At 43.2% G+C, this 17,901-nt stretch overlaps 1 protein-coding gene across 1 annotated transcript in view; it reads right to left on the bottom strand.

Annotated features, from left to right (window-relative positions):
* Window positions 1–11,485, bottom strand: part of Map3k19 (mitogen-activated protein kinase kinase kinase 19) — a 40,460-nt gene extending 28,975 nt beyond the window's left edge. The window contains exons 1-4 of the mRNA XM_057770568.1: window positions 11,263–11,485; window positions 7,258–7,453; window positions 4,389–4,577; window positions 16–170 (exon numbers count right to left, since the gene is read on the bottom strand). Of these exons, the coding sequence (XP_057626551.1) occupies window positions 16–170; window positions 4,389–4,577; window positions 7,258–7,453; window positions 11,263–11,327 (605 nt within the window). The 5' untranslated portion in view covers window positions 11,328–11,485. The remainder of the gene's footprint in view (window positions 1–15; window positions 171–4,388; window positions 4,578–7,257; window positions 7,454–11,262) is intronic.
* Between the last annotated feature and the right edge of the window lie 6,416 nt (window positions 11,486–17,901).

The raw sequence follows: 17,901 nt of genomic DNA, 5'->3' as shown, positions 1-17,901 counted from the left end.
ACCACCCATACTCACGCGTGATGCCTGAGGAGCTCGGCTAGAACTTCGGCCGGTTTGTACACTGTTAAGACATCCAGACTCTCAAACAGGTCCACATCTCTCACAGCCAGCATCAGAGGGGTCAGGCCGTGCAGGTTTGGGAAGTTTATATCCAGGAAATCTTCGGATGCCTTTAACAACAAGAGTTTTGGTGTCTGCTCTGTTTTTACTGTATGCCTACTGAAATCAATCTTTTCATTTTTTGCTTGGTCAATTTCTCATTATAACTTTTTCTTTTCCTGGAGTGGGGATTGTACTGAGCTATACCTCAGTAATTTTAATATATTCTACCCCCATATGGAGGCGTTTTATTTATGTTTTATTTAGAATGCCAGGATTTTCCCTCCTGTGTGTTTTCATCTTGATGCCAGCTGAGGTCGTCAGTGCAATGAGACAAACATGGGATGGGAACAGACTATCTTGTTATTTCCTAGGTCTTTGATGTGCACACCAGTCCCGGGGCTGATGTCTTCACACTCGTTTAACCTGCCTGCGAGATTCACAGTGTTTTTCCCAGCTCTGTGATCACTGCTGATTTCCCATTTGCCTATGTAGCCGTTCATGCTTCTCTGTTGCACTTAGGAACGGGATGATGATTTTGAAACAGGAAAAGCCCTGTTGCTGATGCTCTTGAGAGCATTGGCCAGAACATTCATTTACACCCTGACGATAGCACAGAATGATCCCAGAAAGAGTTTGTTTTGCTTTAACTTATTTATTTATGCACTTTTTTTATTTTATGTGCATTAGTATTTTGCCATCGGTGTTGGGTCCCCTGGAACTGGAGTTACAGATAGTTGTGAGCTGCCATGTAGTTACTGGCAATTGAACCAGGGTGCTCTGGAAGAGCAGCCAATGTTCTTAACACCTGAGCCATCTCTCCAGCTCTGTTTGGTTTGGTTTTTCAAGGTCTCATGTAGGTCAAACTGGCCTTGTACTTTCTATATAGTTAAGGATTACCTTGAACTTTTGATAATCCTGCCTCCAGCTCTGGGGTCACAGGTCTGTCCCACCACATCTGGTTTATGTGGTACTGGAGGTTGAACCCAAGGCATCATTCGTGATAGGCAAGCACTTTACTGACTGAACCACATCCCTATCCTCCTCATTATACTGTTTCTCAGAACCTGTCCTGAGGAACTGATAAAGCAAAAAGACCACAGCCCTGGGTTTCAGTGTTGATTACCAATGCTGACTATAATTATTGTGTAGGTTATATCAGAGATACCCTGTTAAATGGTTGATTAAACAAATCACCTTGCTAGGGCTATGGCTATGACTCAGTCGGGTGGTGTTTGCTGACCTGTGTGAGGACTTGAATTCAGTGACACATAGAAAAGCTAGGGGTGACAGTGTGCACCCATGATACCAGTGCTGGAGGAGCTGTGAGAGGTGCATTCTGGGTCTCAAGAGTCAGCAAGACTAGCCTACTTGACAACTGAGAGACTGTCTTGAAAGAAAGAAAAAGGAGAGGGGTGGGGGATTTGATTCAGACCATCAGAATTGAAAATCTGTGGGAAGGCCTAAAATATACAAACTATTTGTTTTCTAGACCAAAGTAACTTGCTAATTTTCACCTCTGTTTCGCTTTCTGCCATGGCAATACAGTCTTTACCTCAGCTTCTCCAGGGGCCAGATGGAGATAATGATATTACCTCAGCAGGGTGCTGTGGGAATTAGTTAATTTTTCTCAGTCTCTGAGAAGAAACTACCTCTTAGATCAATGTTTATTATTATCTAGAGCCAATATGAGAGTTTTGAGCTCAGAGTCATATTGCAACAACACATCAATGTAACATGTCTTGATTTAGCTTGGGTTCACGCTCCAGGCGATAAATAGGTAGCTAAAGTATGGTCACTAAATCTTCAGGGGGGAAATAATGCAGTTATAAAAACAGAGATTGGGTTACACATGACATATCTACCATTAAGAAAAATAGATTGCCTTTTGGAAAATTTTTTAAACCTCAGCTTTGGAAGTATGGGATTTTAGACAATCTCTAAGAACAACAGAAGCTTGGGAACTGTCCTTTGATTTTTTTTTTTTTACAATTGTCCTTGCACTCAACCTGGTTAGGATTTCTTTAATTTCTTGATCAGTTTGTGTCTTTACCATAAGAGATTAGAAAAAACTGTTTTCTAAGCAGCAATATTGATTTTCTTTCAGTTGGCAGGTCACATGGGTCTTGCAGTTACATTGAGGTCAATGCCATAAGTGAGAAATTGCTAATAATTAAATTGGTTATGCAAACAGTTTTGCAAGGTGTTTTTGAGAGAAGCATCTAGTATTAGTTACCCCCAAAGATAACATTCAATATGTATATTCTCGAGACTAGAGAGATGACTTTGTGGTTAAAAGCCTGTACCACTCTTCTAGGGGACGTGAGTTATGTTCCCAGCACCCATACTAGTTTGCCCACAATCACTAAAAATTCCAGGTCCAAAGGATCCAGTTCCCTGCTGGGTCCCAGGGGCACTGTACTCATGCACACACAGTCACTCACTAAAAACAAAAATAAAATCTTTTAAAAATGTATTTTCAGGCTGAAACACCATCTCAGTCGGCAAAGTACTTGCCATGGAAATATGAGAACCAAAATCTGATCCCCAGAGCGCACAAAAAATCCAAGCACGTGTTGTATAGCAGTTTCCTCTGAGATTAAAACCGTGCATCTTGGAGGGGAGTTCACTAAAACATAGGCTGTTAAAGGAATGTAAAACTACAGGATGTTCTGAATGGAGGTCAAATATTCCATCTTTCAGGGAACCTGCAGGTTGTGCAGTGAGCTCCAGGTTCCAGATGTCTTGAGCTGCCACCTGTGCTGGGGTGGGCTTTGGTGTCACAGCTGCCTTTGAGATGCTCATGCTCCTATAATGACTCTGCACCCACAGTCTTGTAAGGAACCCCAGAAAAACCTACTAGTTCACCAGGTTGGACTTTGTGGTATCCATACTTTGGTCTGTTTTCAGTTCCCTATCTAGGGCGAGTAGATGCTTGTTCCTACAACGGCATGGTGGCATGCTCTTGTAACTCCAGGGTTGATGAGGTGAAGACAAGAGGAACCCTGGCTAGCTAGTCTATACTACTTGGTGCCAGGAAAATGAGATAAAATAAAAACAAGGTGATTGGCACTACAAGAATGCTACCTATGGTTGATCTCTGGCCTTCACATGTATATGCAGACGTGTGCACATGAACATGCATACACACACATGCACATACACATATGCACGCATACACACACACACAAATATATTCCCCTAAAATTCTTTACCCACAGCTAAATATTATGCGGTGTGTAAGCTCTCTGATTCCCCTTTCAGGATAAAGATAATAATTGCCGCTGGCCCGAAGGGATCTAAACAGCAACTGTGCAAATGGCAGTGATATCCAGGGAACTGCTCTGAGCAAGCTGACAGCGGTCCTCTGGGTCTTCCTGGGTTCATCATTTCCCTGGGGTGCTGCCTGACTTCTTGCTCTTAGATAGGGAGTTGGGGGGGCGGTGGAAATAGGTTGCTGTGTTTGTCTAGAATCTCGTTTTCTACTTGCATCCTGTCTGGTCCTCTGTCTTTCTCATCTCTCCTGCCTGAGACTTTCTGGGATTGCATTTGAAAGTAACTTTCTTGTCGGGCAGTGGTGGTGCACGCCTTTAATCCCTGCACTCAGGAGGCAGAGGCAGGCGGATCTCTGTGAGTTCGAGCCAGTCTGGTCCACAGAGCGAGTTCCAGGAGTGGCTTCATAGCTACTGGGAAACCCTGTCTTGAAAAATCAAAAAGATGGAGAGGGAGGAAGGGAGGGAGGAAGGGAGGAAGGGAGGGAAGGAGGGAGGGAGGGAGAGAGGGAGGGAGGGAGGGAGGGAGAGAGGGAGGGAGAGAGGGAGGGAGGGAGGGAGGGAGGGAGGGAGGGAGGGAGGGAGGGAGGGAGGGAGGGAGGGAGGGAGAGAGAAGAAAAAAAGAAAAGAAATTTCTCCTTCTTTGGAAGAAGGTTTGGGTGCTGAAGAGCTGGCTCAGCAGTTAAAAGTGCTTGCTGTTCTCTTCATGAGGACCAGAGTTCAGCTACCTAAACCCACAGTGGCCAGCTCATAACTGCCTGTAACTCCTGCTCCAGGGGATTGACATCCTCTTGTGACCTCTGTGAGCACTCATATGCCTGTACACAAACACACACACATGGAAATGCATGCGCACATGCACTTATTCATATACATAATTAAAAGCAAAAATAAAAGAGTTTAAATGTAAATACAAATACATTTTAAGGAAGAGTCCTGTATTGGGCATGTGAAGGCATTATCTGTCTTCTGCACATCTGTCCACCCCTGCCCCAAGTAAACATCACTGTCACTAACCAGCAAGTGTTGAAGCTGTTCCAGATCACCTTGCCACGAACTTCTTAGAAGCTGCATTTGGGGAGCTTGAATTCTCTTGCTTGCCAAGAGCTGTCTCCGGATGTCACTATTAGCCACGTGGACTGCAGTTTGATTGCTGTAATTGCAGAGGGTGATATCCGCTCCCCTCTCCAGAAGAATCTCAACAACCTGTAAAACAGCAATATTCTTAAGATTCAAAAGATGTTTAGTTTTAAAATGTTCATAATTAGCCAGGTGGTGGTGGCGCACACCTTTAATCCCAGCATGCGGGAGGCAGAGACAGGCGGACCTCTGTGAGTCTGAGGCCAGCCTGGTCTACAGAGCGAGTGCCAGCACAGGTTCCAAAGCTACATAAAAAACCTGTCTCGAAAAACAAAACAAAAAATGTTCATATTTATATATGTTGAGTATATTCCCCTCTCCCATCCAATTTTTTAGTTTATTTTTTGTTTTGTTTTTCTCTTTTGAGATAGAGTCTCACTATGTCACCCTAATTGGTCTGGAACTTGCTACATATATCAGCCTGGCCTCAAGCTCAAGCAATCTGTTTGCCTCTGCTTCCTGATTGCTAGGATTCAAGACAAGTGTCACCATGACTGACTTACAAAGTTATTTAATGTTGTGAGTGTGTATGTATGTGTGTCTGTGTCTCTATGTGTGTGTCCGAGTCTGTGTGTGTGTATGTGTGTGTGTGTGTGTGAGAAAGAGAGAGAGAGAGAGAGAGAGAGAGAGAGAGAGAGAGAGAGAGAGAGAGAGAGAGAGAGAGAGAGAAAGGGGGGCAATCAGATCCCTTGGTTATCTGTGAGCTTCCCAATGTGGATGCTGAGATGCTAACTTTGGTCTTCATGATTAAGTAGCAAGTGCTCTTATCTGCTGAGCCATCTCTCCAGCTCCATCCCCAGAATGCTTCATGTTTTTGGGTGGCAGGTGCACCATTAGTGCTGAATAGAAGACTAACTTAGATATGGTTCTCATCCCGATAAAGGAAAGGCAGATAAGAATGAGGAAAACTGGAGGACTGCAGGCTGGGGGTATAGCTCAGTGGTAGGAGCTCACGCCTAGCATCTGTGAGGTGGTCCCCAGCAGCACCACAGAAAAAGATCCAAATGTAGGGGCTCTTATTTACCTTCTAAATATTGAAACCAAATCTCTGTGATGGCTGGTGCGGTTGTGCACACCTTTAATCCTGACACTTTGGGAGGCAGAGGCAAGAATATCTCTATTTGGGATAGAGTGACACCCTGATCCTCTACCCAAACCCTCAAACCCCCAAACCACCACCACCAACAACAAAAATGACTCTGTGGTATGAGTAATTTTGGAGAACTGTATTTTTCGATGAGAGATCTATAAATATTTTCTTCTAAGGACACATATTGAAATCTTTTTTTTTTTAAAAAAAAAAAAAACAAAACAGGATCAGGATCGTATGTAGTCTAGGCTAGCCTTGAGGACCAGAACTTCTGATTCTCTTGCCGCTACACCCTAAATGCTGGAATTATAAATGTTGCCGTGACACCTGGTTTATGTGGTTCTGGGGCTCGAAGCAGGTCTTCATGCATGCTGAGCAAACATTCTACCAGTTGAGCCACAGCCACAGCGCCCAACGTTCCAACATTGAAGTCTTATAGTAGTTTCTAATTTAGGAAATGAAATTCATATGATCTATCATCTATTATTTAATCTACATGCCTGTCTCTATTCACCTGTCTGCCTATCATCTACTCAACTCAATCACTACACCATCTGTCTACTTACCTTACCCCCCCCCCATTATGTAGCATTTATCTACATTTCTATGAGCTATGTGTGCAGCAGAAAGTATTGAGATCAGGGTCTTTGCTTGCTAGGCAAGTGCACTCTATTCCAGCTCAGGTTGGCTTATAAAGTCCTGAAAGTTGCAAATATTTTTTTAACGTATTTTTGGAGAGTGAGTAAATTACTTTCAAATGCTGAAGTGATTATTTTTTCAACAAGTAGGGTATAGGTTCCCAGTGTGTGTCATGACTTGCCCTTGGTCCAAGCCCTAAAACACGACCCAGGTAACTACCCAGACATCATGCTAGCAGATGTAAAGATGGAAATGGACACAGGAGACTGGAGTGGGGTAGTGGCAATGAAGAAGACCACTGAGCTGTCTTTCAAAGTCTGGAGAACTTTCGAAGACAGTTCTTACAAAGGCAAAGCATGCAGTTCAGCTGGTAGAATGCTTGCCTGGCGTGCAGAAAGCCCGAGAATTTGTCCTAATACTGCAAAGACTGGGTGTGGTGATCCACACTTATAATCCCAGTGCTGGGGAGGTGGAGGAAGGAGGATCAGAAGTTCAAGGTCATCTTTGGCTATCCAGGCTCAAGACCAGTTCTGGTGTGACGGGTAGTGTTAATTATCTTTTGTTTGTTTTTTGAGGTAGGTAAGCTCTGTGTAGCCCTGGCTGTCCTGGGACTGACTATATAGACCGGGCTGGCCTTGAACTCAGAGATCTGCCTGCTTCTGCCTCCCAGATGCTGGGATTAAAGAAGTAGTAGTGTTAATTATCAATTCGACAGAATCTAGAATTACCTGGGAGACAGGCCTCTGGGGATACCTGTGTGAGTTTTTGTTTTTATGTCTACATTCTTTCTAAAAAGCTTTAAAAGGATGATAAAGGGTGCCAGTCCCCCGACCTATCAGAAAACAAGCTGAGTTAGACAGTGCTCTCATAATGATCTTGGCCCCTGAGCTATGACCTTGCGAGGCCTGGGAACAGAAGTTTGTTGGTGGAGGAACAGGAAGCTACCGTTGTTCAGAAAAGCAAAGGCAAACCCTCCTTGCTTCCTGCCAAGCTCTCTTTTCTCCCTCCCCACTGTACCTCTGACAGATTTTCTTCTGCTGCTGTGATGAGAGGCGTATTTCCAGTCTGTGGGTGCTGAAAGTCAAGGTTTCCAAGGACTGAATGGACTTCTGGAATATGGCCACAGATGCCTTCCACGTCACCCCTGGAAACCACTTCCAGGAAATCATGGATCAGTTTGTTTTTGTTCATCTTGCTGGTTCCGTAAAATTGCCTTAAAGAGAAAGATGATTTAATGACATGAAGGCCAGCGAAACAGTGGGTGGTTCCAAGTAACTTCTTTTGCTCTTATTGTCACTTGGGTCCTTCTTTTATAAGGAAAGACAAAAATGGGGGTGGAAGGTGGCTCAGCGGACAAAGCACTTGCTGTTCAGTGTGTTCAGATTCTCAGACCCACATAAAAAAGTTAAGCAGGAGCCGGGCGATGGTGGCGCACGCCTTTAATCCCAGCACTCGGGAGGCAGAGGCAGGCGGATCTCTGTGAGTTCGAGACCAGCCTGGTCTGCAGAGCTAGTTCCAGGACAGGCTCCAAAGCCACAGAGAAACCCTGTCTCGAAAAAACCAAAAAAAAAAAAAAAAAGTTAAGCAGGCTTAGCAGCTAGTGACCTGTAATGCCGACACTCAGGAAGCCGATGGAGAATTCCCAGGACAAGGTGGCTAGTGATAGTAGCCAGATTTGGAGAAAGACCCTGCCTCAAAAAAGTGGAGAATGGCTGAGGAAAATGCCCAGCATGCCCTTTAGGCCTCTATATGCACATACGCATGCAAGTATACCCACAGACCATGTATACACATGCATGCATACACATTTGCACATGCATGCACATCATACACACACAGATGTAAAGTGTAATTAATAGAGTCTGGGTAGATGGCTCAGTTGGTAAGATCACCTGCTCAGAAAGCATGAGGATCTGAGTTCAGTTCTTCAGCACTCATGGAAAAAAAAGTTTGAGTTTGATCCCCAGGCCCCAGACGGTAGAGGGAACTGGCTTCCTAACTTCCACATGTGTGTTGTGGCACACATTTACACACAGACACAAAGACATGGGCATACATTTGTATACACACAGATAGACACACAAACACATACACGCTAAATGAAAATGTAATAAAAAATAAAAATATCAGGGCAGGAGAGATGGCTCAGTGGTTAAGCACACCGGCTGCCCTATCGGAGGTCTTGAGTAAATTCCCAGTACCCACATGGCAGCTCACAACTGTCACTAACTGTGTAGTGCCATCAGATCTGATGCCCTCTTCGGGTGTGCAGACATTTATGCATATAAAACACCCATATACATAAAATATATAAATATATAACCCTTTTTGTTTGTTTGTTTGTTTTGATACAGGGTTTCTTTGTGTAGTCCTGGCTGTCCTAGAGCTAGCTCTGTAGATCGGGTTGGCCTCAAACTCATAGAGATCCGCCTGCTTCTGCCTCCCAAGTGCTGGGATTAAAGTTATGTTACACTCTTGCCCAGCTAATTAGTAAATCTTTAAAAAAATAAAATAAATTTACATAAAAATATTATAAGTGCCAGGTGGTGGTGGATATCTTTAATCCCAGACCTTGAGAGGCAGAGGCAGGTAGATCTATAAGTTTGAGGCCAGCCTGGTCTACAGAGATAATTCCAGGAAAGCCAGGGCTACACAGAGAAATCCTTTCTTGAGAAAAAGAAAGTAAATTAAAAAATATAGTAATGTATAACTTGCCAGTTATTTTGTTTTTTAAATTTTTATTGCTTTGTAAATAATACCATTCAAAATTTCCACTTCCTCCCCTCCTCCCATGTCCCTCCCGCTGCCCCGCTCACCCCCTCCCTCCTTATCCAGTCCTAAGAGAGAGCAGGGTACCCTGCCCTGTGGGAAGTCCAAGGCCCTCCCCACTCCATCCAGGCCTAGGAAGGTGTGCATCCAAACAGACTGGATCCCAAAAAGCCAGTACGTGCAGTAGAAACAAATCCCAGTACCTTTATCATTCTTGCCAGTTATTTTTAACACTTTGCTATTAGGTATAGCCATGTATCTGTATGTAACCTCCTGCTGTTTATTACACATCTACAGTATTTTCTTATGTCTTTTCTCGGTGGCGGACATCTAAACTGCCTCCATTGATCCACTCTGCAAACAATACTGTGATAATCTTCCTACTGCAGCCTTGTAATAAATAGCCCGAAAGTCTGCTTGTATCCAATGTGTCAAAGATAGTCAATCTCACTAAAACATGCCAGAACGTTCTCCAGAAATGACCTCAGCAAGTAACGCCACCACCAACGCTGGGCGTTTTCTTGGGGTTCTTCTAAGATGGCATTTGGTTGACAGCGGTAACTTAGTCATCACATTCATCCTTAGCATTTAATAAATGTCACGCTTGGAGCTTCACTAAAGATAGCAAGAACAGACAATATGTTCAAAATTGGACCACAGAAACATTTCGAGCCAGTACACATACACACCCTAGCAAATCATTTTGCAACTTGGATTCATTTTCATAAGTTGTTTCTCAAAATGCAACATCACTTCAAACCTAGGAACTGCTTTCATAAACAGAGCAATTACAGCCTGTCCTTCAATGAAGCTGGAAACCATGTATTCAGATAACAACCAGGCAAGGAATCGGTACTCGTGTCGTCGGGTTATCCACAAAGGAGAACGAAAACCGCAAGCACCCAACTATTCTTCTCTGAGGTTGTTACCTAGCAATGAAGGTTTCAGAGTCTGTGCTTTAACTCTTGCATGTAATCTGTTTGTTTGTGTGTTTGTTTCTCAGATAGGGTCTGGCTTTGCAGTTCAGGCTGGCCTAGGTCCCAGGCTGGCTCTGAATTTTCCATCCTCCTGCCTCAGACTCTTGGGTGGCATTGTGTACCACCTGGATCTTATGTAATCTTTAAGAGAGAACTTAAAGATTTCACAACTAGTAACTACTCACTAATATAAAAATAAATAAAACGTGAATTTAGGTAAACGGCAATCTCAAAGTCATCCAGTCACTAGAAGACTGGCAATGTGAGCACTGTTTGGTGATCTGTGTCACACTTGAAGACGCCGACAATGGAGAGTCAAAGACACCTGCAGTGTCTCTGTACGTCAATCGCTGGAGCAACACGGACTGACTCACACTGCTTCTTGTGGCTGAGCACCATTTCCTCCGCTGCTTCCAGCCTGAATATTCCAACTTTAAGTTTCTCATGGAGAAAACTTTTCTGATTTCCTAGTTAGAGGTATTTTTTGAGCAATAATTTCTTTAAAAAACAATAATGTTTTGTTCTATAAGGTTGAACTAGAAGCTTTATCTTCTCTTGGATAACAGTCATCTTTGTTCTGAACTGTACTATTGGCTTGTAACGTCAGAACTTTTGTAACTAATCTTACACAATGCAGCGTTTCACAATGATGTCTTCATACGTTTATAATTTCTTTTGATTATATTTACCCGCATTGCCCTCTTGCCCCCCCCACCCATTGAACCCCTTCCCCTTCCCCGATCTCCCTTCTATTATCATGTCTTTTGTTGTCATTGTTTTGTGGCCCAATGAGGTTTGTTATGCTGCTTATGAGAGCATGGGCATTTTCCCAATAAAACTTCTTGCTATATTTTACATCTGACTTGGAATATTGTATAGAAAAGGCTTAAAGCAATTGAAACTTGATTTCAGGTTAATAAAGTGTGCCCCAAAATATGTGTATACAATACTGAGTAGTTACAAAAAGTTCACAAACATTTAGTGATGAAAGTACAAGATTATGTCTGCACAGAATTTAATTTATTAATAAACCTTTCTTGTCATTACTAGTTTTCTCTATGGTCTGGACATTTCCATAAAGTATTGGAAGGGATTATTTGTAATGTCAAAACTAGCTTATTACAACTGTAAGGATAAAATTACCCAAGCTTAGGACACAGTTTCTTCTGTCAGTTTATCTGATGTTGCTCCCCTGGGGACATTCTTCCAGCAGGAAAACAGAAAGTTGCAACCTTCGGATTATCTAAAACAGGGCTAAAATGGGAACTCGGCTTACCTAGTGTTTGCTTTGCTGAGGGACACAATTGAAGGAGCACCCAGACGAGTAGTAGACCGAATCATCCTACTTCTTCATGGCTCTGATTTCCGGACCAGCTGTCAACCCTCACTTCAACTAGGTTTCCATTTAAAAGCAACATAGATTTAGAACCCTTTCTCTGATTCCGTTCCAGTGTTACACAGTCCAAACACTTTATTTTTAAAAAGTATTTAAAACTGGTTCCGGGTGCACCAACCCTTTGGCTCAGTGCAGGGAGACTTGCTTAGTTTACAGGCTGTCGCCCAGGCAACCAGTTGCAGTGTGTTTAGCTTGGAGAATTCAAAGCATGACAGTCTCATGGAGGAAGGAAAACAAGTGTACTTGCTTCTAAGCGGCTGTTGGAGTATTTAGAAGAGTTGTGCCCCTGTGTACATCCATGGCTGACCTCACTGCCATTATCGCTTTACTCAGTGAGCACTTCTCCAGAAGAGCGGTGCCTCTGTAGTCCCTACTGTGTGCTGAAAGGTCCGTTTTCAACGCCAAGATCGGTCAGAGGGTTAATATAGCCATACAGGCAGGAATGAAGACATTCTAAAGAGACATAGAATCCCTCTCTTCAACTATCAGACTATTGAAGCAATGGACTGGGAGAAACTGGAAGTCCTAGGCTGAGAAAGGGAAAGGATGTAGCCCGGGGCCCACCACAGGAGGAGCTGGTCTCCCCAGGAAGTGATAACTTGTGAGAGACCACTTCACAGGTGGTACTGATGGGTCAGCACTGGGCAGGACTACATTTTTCCCAGGACTGCTTAGTTATACATACCTCACGCCCTTTATTTAGACTAAACTTCATATCAGGATCTCAGTGATGGATTTGAGTAAGGATCACTAGACCTCTTTGTTACTCTTCCCAGCATGGCAACATTGAATAGATAGATTTCTTTTCTCTGCTTTTCACTGTTGTATATAAAAGGCCTAGTGGAGATGGGTAGCCCAGCCTGATTTATTAGGGATTGCCAAGACTTAGGCTCTGAACCTGATGACATTGGTAACAAGAATCCAACCCTATAGACTGTCCCTGGACTGGTTGTGTTCATTGACCTATACTTGAGGAATCCTTTCTTAGGACACATTTATTCTTCTTCCTCCTTCTCCTCCTCTTCTTCATTATTTGAGACACTTTGTAGCTTTGACTTTCCTGGAACTTATGTAGACCAGGCTGAGCCCAAACTCACAGAGATCCACCTGCCTCTGTTTCTGGGGGCTGCATGTCTTGGCTTGTAGTATTCTAACACAAAGGCTTTAGCAAACTGAGTGCATTTTTGTCCGACTCATAGCCTACAACTAACCCAGCATTGAGAGAGACCATGAAAACAGAAACATCCTCACAAGGAACATACCAGACCTTAAGGTCAGTTGGCTTTTGGAGCTGCTAGTCTTTCTTACTATCTACTGAAGGGTGTGGGGATCTCTTCTGTGAAGATGTGATGTTATATATTTTCACTGAAATTAAGTATAGTTGTGCTGTTAAGAAACTCTTCTTGTGGGGCTGGAGAGATGGCTCAGTGGTTAAGAGCACTGGTTGTTCTTCCAGAGGACCCGAGTTCAATTCCCAGCACCCACATGCAGCTCACAACTATATGTAACTCTAGCTCCAAGGGATCTGATACCTTCACAGCAACACATAGTTAAATAAATTAAAAAATAAAAAATAAAAACATCCAAACACACAAAATAACCTAAAAAAAAAAAAAAAAGAAACTCTTCTTGCCTTTGATAACATGAAGCTTCGGGCTGGAGAGAGGGCTCAGCAGGTAAGAGCACTTGTTACTCTTTCAGAGGACCCAGCTTCAGTCCCCAACTCTCTGGGTGGGTGGTTCACAACCTCAGTGGATCTGACACCTTCTTCTGGCTTCAGCAGGTACCTGTACATAGGTGGCATACGCTAACACAGATACACACACACGCAGAAATAAGTGTCTGTAAGAAACAAAACAAAACAAAAGACCAAAGCTTTGTTTCTGTTGTGGGATTTTCCCTCCCTCCCCCGTCTATTCATCCTAATCTTTCTAAAGGTTACATCATGTGTGTTCTCTGCTTTGGGCAATTTTTACCAATGCTTGCTGTGTTATTGACTGACCTAAAATATATATAAATGGCAAACGAGAGTAACCAAAGTGTCCCTGAAGAGGAGAAGGATGTGAGGTCATCTTTCTTTCTTTCTTTCTTTCTTTCTTTCTTTCTTTCTTTCTTTCTTTCTTCCTTCCTTCCTTCCTTCCTTCCTTCCTTCCTTCCTTCCTTCCTTCCTTCCTTCTTTCTTTCTTTCTTTCTTTCTTTCTTTCTTTCTTTCTTTCTTTCTTTCTTTCTGACAAAGTCTACATAGACCTCAAACTTCATATGTAGCTGAATATATATACCTGAAGAAAAGCAGGGTTTTCATTCATTAACTCAGTATCATTTCTATTATTTGTGTGTGTGTGTGTGTGTGTGTTGCACATGTGAAAGTCAGATAACTGAAGGAGCCAGCTCTTGCCTTCTACCATGTAGGTCCCAGGGATTGAACCTAGGTCTTCAGGTTTGGTAGGAAAGGTCTTTATATGATGAGTCATCCTACCAGCCCTCAGCACCAAATCTTGAGTGTCGTTGTGTTCGTGAGGAAGTGCAAAGTATCAACCTAAGCACTGGAGTTATCCGAGAAACAAGACAGATAATGTAAAGCCATAAGCAGTCATGGAGTCAGATCGCTGTAAATGCCATGAAGACCATTTCAGGAAGGGAAGCTGAGAGTTGTGAGTTAAGGGAACGTTATCAGACCGTGCTTGTGGAAGAACTCCCTAAGAGGTGGCTTTGGGGTAGTGGTTACCCGTTTTGCTTTTGAGATTTATTTATTTATTATGGTTATGTGTGAGTACATGAATGCTGTGTGCATGAGCAAGCAGGTGGAGGTCAGGGAAGAACTTTGGGGCATTGAGTCTCTTCTTCCATGATGGGATCCAGGGATCAAAGTCAGGTTCTCAGGTTTGCATGGTGAAAGGTGAGCCATATCAGCTCCTAAGAGAGGACAGTTAATCTCTCACTTCAAAGAAAGGAAGCAGCTATCCTTCCCGTGAGTCATGTGGAGAGTTCCAGGCTGCACCGCGGGTATAGAGGTAGTGAACGCGTGCATATTAAGGGCTCAGATTCAGAAAGGAGGCTTGGCAAAGGCATCAGAACTGATGTAAGAAGGTGTACAGAGGCCAGATCCTCAAGGCCCCAACAGGGATAGGAAGGAGTTTGACTCCATTCTAAATGTAGAATTACAGCATGTCGTATTACTCAAGGGAGTGACAGGATCTAACTTGCTGCCTGTTGTTTATTTTTCACACTTGTTTATTTATTTCTTTGTTTTGTTGTTGTTGTCGTGTGTGAGAGTAAGAGGAGAACTGGCAGAAGTCGGCTCTTCCACCATGTGGGTTCGGAGGACCAGGGGGCGGACCTCTGTTTTATTGTAAGTAACTCACTGGATGGGATTAGTAAAACTTGACGCTAGGTAAGATCTGTTTGTGTAAGTGTGACTTGATAACATGATCCTCTGTACACACACATACACACACAATCACACACACACACGGTCGGTAGGACAAGAACAAGACACAAGACAATGGTCAAAGTTTCCCTCTGGTGGCCAAAATATTTGAAAGCTTGCCCTCACTGGGTTACACTCCTCTGGACTCTAGGGTTTTCTTAGCCTCACGCACTGGCTAGTTTTTATGTAACTTGATACAGCTAGAGTCATACTAGAAGTGAGAACCTCACTTGAGAAAGTGGCCATACCAGGTTGGTCAATGGGCAAACCTGTGGTGAATTTTCTTGATTGATAATTGATATGAGAGGACCTAGCTAACCATGGGTGGTGCCATTCTTGAACTTGGTGGTCCTGGGTTCTATAAGAAAGCAGGTTGAACAAGCCTTGAGGAGCAAGCCAGTAAGAAGCACTCCTCACAGCCTCGGCATCAGCTCCTGCCTCCAGGTTCCTGCTCTGACTTCCCTCAGTGAGGGAGTGTGACCTGCTAATTGTATGATGAGACAAACTCTTCCTTAACTTGCTTTTGGTTATGGTGTTTTATCACAGAAATAGAAGCCCTAAGACACCCAATGAACTTCTCTAATATATTCTCCTAATACACTCTATTCTTAGACATTTTGTATTTCGTTTATGACAATATAGCCATCTTTATTTTAGAGCTCTTCTCTCCTTCCTTTCCCCTCTCCCCCTTTCCCTCCCTCCCTTCTCCCTTTATTTCTTCCTTTCTCCTCCTGTACTGAGGATTACTGGACTTATAAATGCTGGGCAAGCATTCTACCACAGAGCAACAGTGTGAGCTCTGTATTTTAGTTAGCTTATCCTTCTCGTACGTTCTAGTCTCTGGAAGACAAGCGATGTTCCTTAACTACCTTTGCTTCCTCCTTTGTGTCTCACAGAAGATTTGTGGTGGCTGTTTCTAGAACTGATTGTACGGCCAGGACAACTTTAAAGACTGTGAGTTTCATGCACTAGCATTTTGCTCACCAAATGGAAACCCAGGTTCTTAACAGAAGCTGTGTTTTTATTACATTTTGTCTATGTAGAGAGGAGACATCATTTCAGAAAACATCAGTGCCTGATGAAATGCTGTAAGGACAGGTATGAAAGGAGGACAATGGCAGTTTTAAATCCAGTCCTGGTTGTAAGTGAGCCCCGTGGATGCCTTTGGAATGCTGGGGCTGCCTCAGGCTATTCAGCGGAGAAAGGACTAAAGGGTCTTTCCACTGTCATAAGCTTTTCCGCTGAGGCAGCACTACTGGCAATGTGAGCTGCCTCGCTGGCATGTTAAGTATGACCTCTTTGTCCTTGCAGCACAATGGTGAGAAAAAGTGGAATTATTTGTTTATTTATATATTTTGGAGAAAGATCATGAAGACGGCTGTTGTTTTGTCTGTGCGTATGCATCTTTTATATCATGTTATATAAATGATTATATGTAACATATATGTTAATTATATGTATGATTAATTATTAACATTTATATATTATATTATATGTGATATGCATTGATTTAAATATATAATATTTTATATAATATATATTAATGAACATGTATGTGCATGTATGTGTATATGGAGGCCAGAGGCCAGCCTCCTGTGTCATCCCTCAGATGCTACCCAAATATCTCACTAACCTGGAACTCACTAAACAGGATAGACTGGTCAGCAAGCCCCAGGTACCCACTTGTCTCAGCCTCCCAGGCACTGGGATTACAAGTGCATTGCATAATGCCTGTCTTCTTCATACAGGTTCTGGGAACTGGGCTTCAGGCTCATGCTTACATGTCAAGTGTTCCTGAGCTATATACCTAGCCTGACTGTCTTGCTTTTAAGGAACATGGAGTTACTGGGAGCTTTGGTCTAAGCATCTTTTTTTTTCTACTTGGGAAGAAGATGACAGAAAGAGAGCAAGAAAAATAGCATCTCTGCAGACGAGAGAAATCGTGAAGGTCTAAGGGTTCAAGCAGGTTAGAGAACTGGAAAAGAGACCAAGTTTTCCTGTGGTTCTAAGTGCTTGCTGGTTTCAGAGAGGCATTGAGAGGATGGATGGACTTCGGCTCTGTTTCACAGAACCAAACAAGGATGGACAATGCTCATAACCCGTGTTCCCAAATATGGTCGACTCATCAGTTTCATTGGAAAAATTTTATAAAAACTCAGAGTTAAGGGGATAGGGAGAGGGCTCACTTGGCAAAGCACTTATATCATGAGGACCTGAGTGACGATCCCCAAATCCCACGGAAAAGCTGGACATGTGCTCTTGTAATCCAGGGCTTCTGTTGGGAGTTGGGAGGAGGGACAGGGGAGTTAGTAGACCTTCACAGGCCATCAAACCTGTGCACAAAGCAAAACAACAACAAAGAGACCCTGACTCAAACCAGGGAAGGCAAGGACTGACACCTAAGGATGTCCTTGAAAACCCCCAATGTGCACCCTGGCATTCCCCCCTCCTCTCTCTCTCTCTCACACACACACCCCAAATAACATTTTTTTTTTCATAAAGAGTCTATGTAGCCTGGCTGGCCTGAAACTTGATCTGTAGACCAGGGCAGTCTTGAACTCTCAAAGACCTACTTGTCTCTGCTTCCTCAGTGCTGGGTATAAAGGTGTATGATACCACACTAAGCTCCATGAAAATATTTTTAAAGGAAATTTGTAAACCTGGGCAAGTAAATTTACCTGCCAGTAAGTGATGTGCTGTCTAAACCTATCAGGCAAATGATAAACTTAAGGACTGTAGCGAGCAGTTTCTGACTTACCATCACCCAAAAGAATTCGGTCACTTTATATTTAAACTTCCTGGAGACATGCACCTTGTGTTGGAGAGATGATGGCTCAGCAATTAAGAGCATTTGTTGCTCCTGCAAAGGACCGGAGTTTAGTGTCTAGCATCCATGTCTGGTGATTGACAACTACCTATATTCCAATTCCAGGGGTCTGACACCCTCTTCTGGCCTCTCAAGGCTCCTGCACATATGTGCATATAAACACACACACACACACACACAAATAAATAATAAAACTTTTTTTCTGATTTTTCGAGACAGTATTTCTCTGTGTAACAGCCGTAGCTGTCTTGGAACTAGCTCTGTA

This window comes from Chionomys nivalis, chromosome 5 (genome assembly GCF_950005125.1).
Source record: "Chionomys nivalis chromosome 5, mChiNiv1.1, whole genome shotgun sequence".
NCBI classification, from domain to species: domain Eukaryota; kingdom Metazoa; phylum Chordata; class Mammalia; order Rodentia; family Cricetidae; genus Chionomys; species Chionomys nivalis.
This window is presented reverse-complemented; position numbering and strand designations above follow the sequence as displayed.